At 40.5% G+C, this 7,050-nt stretch overlaps 1 protein-coding gene across 2 annotated transcripts in view; it reads left to right on the top strand.

The window, feature by feature from the left end:
* LOC108629556 (glutamate receptor 1-like) overlaps nt 1–3,903 on the top strand; it is a 6,005-nt gene extending 2,102 nt beyond the window's left edge. Inside the window, exons 3-8 of one of the 2 annotated variants that reach the window (XM_026817407.1) lie at nt 180–378; nt 474–718; nt 1,646–1,892; nt 2,030–2,104; nt 3,042–3,096; nt 3,736–3,824. In XM_026817407.1, the coding sequence (XP_026673208.1) occupies nt 180–378; nt 474–718; nt 1,646–1,892; nt 2,030–2,104; nt 3,042–3,062 (787 nt within the window). In that variant the 3' untranslated portion in view covers nt 3,063–3,096; nt 3,736–3,824. Of the gene's footprint in view, nt 1–179; nt 379–473; nt 719–1,645; nt 1,893–2,029; nt 2,105–3,041; nt 3,097–3,735 lie in introns of both variants that reach the window. The other variant, XM_026817406.1, reaches the window with a different exon arrangement.
* The last annotated feature ends 3,147 nt before the right edge of the window (nt 3,904–7,050 follow it).

Below are 7,050 nucleotides of genomic sequence, written 5' to 3' on the forward strand. Positions count from 1 at the left end.
ATATTCATGTAGTTGTCAATTGTTATTCCTAATATCAGATTTTAAACAAAATATGCAATTCATTAAATTATATCTTATAAAAGTTGTCCTATTTTTCTATGACTGTTGATTACATTACAACTTCCTATTTGATTATCGTACTTCTTTTTAATATTTATCTCCCACTTTTTATTTAACAGATCAATATCGGGAAGAATAGTGGGCAGCGTCTGGTGGTTTTTCACGCTGATTCTCATCTCCTCGTACACTGCCAACTTAGCCGCGTTTTTAACTGTCGAAAGAATGGTCGCACCGATTAACTCGCCGGAAGACCTGGCTTCCCAGACGGAAGTGCAATACGGCACGCTATCTCATGGATCAACTTGGGACTTTTTTCGCGTACGTATCACAGTATTAAATTTAATGAAACAATTACGAGCACATAATTAATACGAAAGATATATTAATAAATTATTGTTTCCTTCTTTGTACAGAAATCGCAAATTAGCCTTTATAGTAAGATGTGGGAGTTCATGAATTCTAGAAAGCACGTGTTTGTGAAAACGTACGACGAAGGTATACGGAGGGTGAGAACGAGCAAAGGGAAGTACGCTCTTTTGATTGAAAGCCCAAAGAACGAGTACATAAATGAGAGGGAGCCTTGTGACACGATGAAGGTCGGCAGAAATCTCGATGCCAAAGGTTTCGGTGTTGCCACGCCACTGGGATCTCCCCTAAAGTAATCATTGTTTTATTTCCATATTAATTTTTCTTCTCTTTAATTATGTCTGTATTATTGGTTTTCACTTTTAACTCATGTTATTATCTTCTATTACTTTAATAACGATCTTTAAATACATTCATGAAAAATATTAGGAAACATAATGGTAAAAAAAGATATTTGTGATTCAAGAACTGTGATAAATATTATGAAATTCATTTATTCTCTGAGAATGATATGACGTATGATTCAGAAGATCGATTTATTGTACAGGATAGAACAAAAAATTTCAATAATTCTTGAAAGAGCACGAAGGGTGTTCGCCACTCAGGGCGCATTAAAGTAAACGTAACGCGGATTGAATGGAAATTCAGGTTCGACCTATTTCTTCAATATGAAAGCGTAATTAACGAGGTTTTGTAGCTATCAGGAAGAAGCGAAACACCTCGCCTGCCCTAATTTCAAATTCCGTCTGTCCCCCTTTTCAAAACACGCGACGATCTTCCGTGCAATTAGCATAGAAAAACTCGTACAACCTACGCCCGTTTTTCCGTATCATTACCGCTTAAGGGAGGAGACCACCCGTTCTTAACAAACCAATTCAATCTCGTTGAACATCCCACACCTTGCCCGGTTAACATTCAATTTGTAATTCAACGGATACATGTCGATTTTATTACATTCACTCAAGACACAATCGCTTTCTGCTTTCTTTATCATCGTTTTAGTTAATGTATAAAACTTTAAATCAGAAGATAAATAAATTCATAATACTCTTCCTAATTTCTTGTTTGTCTATTATATTAAATCTATCAATTATAATAATTAGAATCTATCAATTATAATAATTATATTAAATCTATCAATTATAATAATTAAAATAATTTAGAATTTTTAAAACTAATTATATTTTTATTTTATCTTATATCAATTCGGTTGTTGCAGGGATCCCATAAATTTGGCAGTATTGTCATTGAAAGAGAACGGTGAACTGACGAAACTGGTAAACCGATGGTGGTACGACAGAACGGAATGCAGGCACGGTGACAAGCAAGACGCTTCCAGGAACGAATTGTCGCTGAGCAACGTGGCAGGAATATTCTACATCCTGATCGGTGGTTTACTCCTAGCATTGGCCGTCGCGTTACTAGAATTCTGCTACAAATCCCATACAGAAGCGACAAGAGCGAAGGTAACAAAATAAGTAACACTAACCCCCCCTACCTAAGGAACACTGTCCTATTACTAATCATTAATCACGTTCCAGTATAGTGCACTATAAAAAGAAGCTTAAGAAAAATTCTATTCGTTTAACTCGCGATTTTGCAGATACCGTTGTCGGACGCGATGAAAGCGAAAGCCCGACTGACGATCGGTGGCGGCCGAGATTTCGACAACGGCCGGGTAAGTGGCATCAAAACTCGTTCCCGCCCTTAAATCGCTGTTATCGATCGCACGCGGTTACTAAAAAGCGTTAACAAGCTCGTAGAATCGCGTTGGCGAGGGTCACGCAGCCAGAAAATTGAATAAAATCGTACAGCCCCATATTTACTTCACAACCGCACGCAAGGGGGTGAAAGGAAATCATTATTTCCGTACGAGGGACGTTTTTATTCTTTTTCCTGTACGCCCCTAACCAACGGTCTCAACGTGTCGCGTAGTACACGTCCGTGTAGCGCGGCGGGTCAGAGACGGGCTGTGCATTGTGCATACTCGTGTAATGCAACGAACAATATATACATATTACATAGTATGTACATGTATGCATAGAGGCGTACAATAGAGTATGTTTGGCATGCAGTTAGCAGCGTGTATACGTTCGGCGTACGCCCATACATATTGTGATTGAGAAGCGAGCGGGTATCGAGAATTTCGAACATGGACGTGATTCTCGAAGGTTGTTTCAGCGGCATGATCGACCCAAGAACAACGATCGATCGTTTACTTATATATCGTATATACATACGAGATATGTATATAGATTTTACATGCATATGTGTCTAACGACAAGTAGAATATACATATATATAAATAGATAGACATATGTATATGTGAATAAATAAGTACATATATACATACGAACAGATATATTATGTATAAATAGATAGATACATATGGGTAGGTAGATAGATAGATAGATAGATAGATATATATATATTATACGTACATGCGTGCGATGTGCGTCTGGCTGGATGTGTTGCGCTCTTTTATAATACTTTCTCTCTATCTATACCTCTTCGATTTTCTCTATCCATCTTTCACTTCGTAACTCGATTGAATGCAGGAGACGTAATTTTTGCTCGGTTTGCGCGTTTCGTTCTACTTTTGTTTTTTTCTCTAGTGGTACGGACTGCAGAGTTAGACGGAGGATGCATGCGCCTTTCCCGGGACCATAAGTGAGTATGAGTACTCTTAGCTCTTAATTTTAAAAACGTCCCGCCGCGTCGTATCGTTCAAAATATACGTTCGTCGTGTCTATTTTTCTCTCTCTCTCTCTCTCCTACTTTCTCACGTGCTCAAAACACTCTCTTATTCACCGTCTGTCTTCCACATTCTTTTGATTAAACACTCGACTCTTGTCTTCATTATCTATTTACGTGTTCAACTTTTCGACGAGCTTTCATACTTACTACTTTCAATCAATGGCTTCACATTAATAAATNACACACGTAGATAGCATTTTCCTAGTATTTTCAAACTTCACAATTAAACCTATTAATACATGTTATACAATGACAACCTTACAAATAATTATTTCGTTTAACATAGTACACACAGTACAGGTCTTTATTGCTATGATTTATCCCAGTGGCTCATGACATTGATCAAGCACCGAAGATAATTGTTAATCTCTATTTAAATTTGATGAATCGCACGAGCCACTGTATTTATACGAGCAGTACACAGTAGCGTGGAACCCGTCCGCAGTTCACTCACTCACAAACGAGAGCACCACCACACGAGATACGCACCTCGACTTTCAGCTCACCGTGCAGAAACACGGCACGCCTAACGCGCGACCATTGGATTTCCAGTACTACGCTCCAGCAAACGCGATTGGGAATACGGAGGGCGACCAAGTACACAGCAATACGCATACCCAAGTATAAATTACGAGGAGAGCCCAGGCGAGTCGCCCGCCATCTCCCTGCCCACGCCACCACCGCCGCCGCTGACGGTGGCCCTGCCTACGCCGCCGCCACCGCCGCCGAGGAGACCGGCACGGAGGAGCGTGACCTTCGCGGAGTCGCCGCCGAAAAGCCCGAAGAAGTTGCGGTTCTCGCCGTTCCTCCGTAGGCCGAGCATCACGATGCTAGACGTCGCGGTGCCCTGGATACCGGCCTCGCCGAGCGTCTGGTCCGGCCGTCCCGGCGACTACAAGCCCGAGTACATCACGTAAACCGAGCACGGAACCAACCAGAAACCAGAGCACGGAGCACGGAAAGCTCCTGCCCTTCTTGCGGGCCGGCCGACCGGATCGCCGCCGAGACGATCGACGGCCCGACGAGATCCGAACGACGATCCAACAATCCTGAGCAACGCGTTTGCCGCTAGTCGAATATCCGCGACACTCGCCTTCTCGACGCCATCCTCGGTTTCAAATCGGTTCCGCGTACACGGATTTTGGGAAGTCCTTTTTATCGGACGTCGTCCACCGTTCGCGTTTTCAAGTTCCTCGAATCGTACTGCCACACGTGATTTGAGATCGTCGACGACGTCCGGACTCGACCGAGTCCTCCTGAAACGATTTTTTGTTCCCACAGCGAACCGGGACCGATTGACTCGAGGGGGTCACTCGAGAGAAACGCAGAAAGAGAGACAGAGAGAGAGAGAGAGAGAGCCGTATCACGGCTGGTCAGCGAGGAATTTTCCTATCCGAATACATTCAGGTGGAAAGGTGAAACGGTGCGGGAATAAATCCTCGTGGCCGGTCGTGTTTGTACATTGTATATATGCATACGTTGTAATCGAAATCGAGATCGAGGTCGAATCAAAGGAGTGGAGGTAAACGACAGCGCGTACGACCGGCCACTGGCGACGAGAACAGGTCGCGAAATTCGATAGTAGAATTCGATGGTCCTGGGGTGGGTGCATGTGCAACCAGCAACTCGAAACTGACACACTCAACTGCCATTTCCGTAAGAGAGTGAGTGAACAAGAGAGATTGAGCCCCACACACGCGACACGCGTACATGTTTATATATGCATACACGCAATCTGCGAGGAAGTGTGTATTAATGCAGGTCGACCGAAAATTACTTAAAGAGAACGAACAAGTAACTGCAGAAAAATCGAGAGAGAAGCAGTGGAAATATCGTCGAGAGAATAAGTTCAAACAAGAAGAGAGGTCCATATGGAAAGCAGGAGACAGGTCGACTGCAACGTGACACTACTATCGTTATTATTATTATTACCGCGACAGCTGTATAAGATTTATTACAGATTACAGTTCGTTACAGATCGATGTACACCGGTGCGAACACTATTTTCTGGATCTCGCGAGAATGGATAGAAATTTCGTTGCGTGAAGGAATGCGTACAACGGGAACGAAAACAAATCCCAACACTGGAGTCACGATACGTTTTTTAATCGTGGAGATGGTGTATAATCACATCGATGCGTGAGTACTGCGTGTGTGATAAATAATATAAATATATATATATACAAAATATAAATATAAATATACATACGTATAGACGTTTATTGGAAAGTGTGTAACGAAAGCGGAACGAGAATAAGCGGCAGAGAGAAAGTGTCGTGTGTGCCCGTGCGTGTGAATATACATATAGGTTTAACGATACTGTGTAAACGCATTATTAAGTACCTATCACTGCCAGTTCGCGCCGATCCGAGCCGAGAGAGGACGAAGGAGCGTATTCTTTTCTTCTTTCCTTTCTCTTTGTCAACACTTTTTACACGAGCCGCCGTTTTCCCGGGCCCTGTTTTGCGCCGCGAACGAACGGACTTCCTTACGTCGTCGGATCGCCGTGATCTGGCTCGAAAAACGACGTTTACGGCCAAGGTTTTTCGTGCCAAAAGACGATATCTCTCCCGAGAATGGACGCCGTCCGGTGCTGTACTGATACCAGAAAAGGAAACGTAAGCTTCTTTAACTTAGAAGGAGTAAAACAAAGCTGAATCAAAATTCTGCAATCTCTATTCTAAAAATCTAGATGTTCGATTAAGTTTTTCTTTAATTAAAACCATTGAATTATCAGTTTTTATATGATGGTGTGACATGAAATGCAATATGAAATGTATTTTATTTACATTCCTTCATAATTTATTAAATTCCACGATTCTAAAGGTGTATCAAGACCGAAAATCAAAAAACGCACATATACATATTTTTTTAAAGGTGAAAGAGATACTCTTTTAAAATTATGGATATTTCTCTTTCTTTATATATAAACTAAATACAATCAAAGCTGTATTAATTCTAATTATATAAATACTTATATGAAAATGTTTCACGTCTTTATCACGTTGATAAAATGAATCAAATGCTTGAACATAATTCTTAGGCCTTTTAAACGGAATCAAAATTGACGAAATCAAACTACCGAACAAACAAGTGATTGTTTTTCGAGTACCATTACAGCACTTGACGAGGCAAGGAGAGACGTCGCGGAGTCAAATTGCGTGTTGCGACGTATAAAACTATTTTTCTGGAACAGATAGCCCTTCAACTAACTTCCGTTCACGTTTGCTTAATTGACAAGCTGCCATCGAATACACGATTAAAAAAAAAAGAAGTCGATCAATTGCTTATAAACTTTAATAACCATTCGTTTCTAGCTTAACTCATTGAAGCTCAAATAACAAAACTATACAGAAAAATCAAATGGCAATTATGTTGCTCAAAAAGAGTAGAACGTTACATTCAACAGAAAATCAATTCATAAAAAATTGTCCATGATTTGATACAATTATTTGTATTTTTGTATAAAGTTGCGTATACTTGAATTTCATAAAATCTAAGAATTAAATAATGAGAAAAATAAAATCCATGAAAAAGCAATTGTAGATAAATTCCAACACGAACTCTTGATGTGTCTTCTCATGCTTTTGATTGATTCATTAAGGATGTATTGGCTATACAGTCAATCCCAAACGTTTATGCACTGTAGAAACGCATTTTTTAAAAAGAAATCAGACATCGGAAAAACATTGCTAATAATAAACAACAACAAAAAATTTTCGATTTTTCCGAGATTTTTCCAAGGGGTACCCCTTCAATTTCTTCCAAATTTTCGTTTTTGGCCAATAACTCTTAAACCGTTGGAGATACGGGAAAATTGCATACGACCTTTTTTGTAGAGCTCGATGAGATCTATAATTTCTATAT

Source organism: Ceratina calcarata, unplaced genomic scaffold, assembly GCF_001652005.2.
Source record: "Ceratina calcarata isolate Rehan_Ccalc_2016 unplaced genomic scaffold, ASM165200v1 scaffold576.2, whole genome shotgun sequence".
Classification (NCBI taxonomy): domain Eukaryota; kingdom Metazoa; phylum Arthropoda; class Insecta; order Hymenoptera; family Apidae; genus Ceratina; species Ceratina calcarata.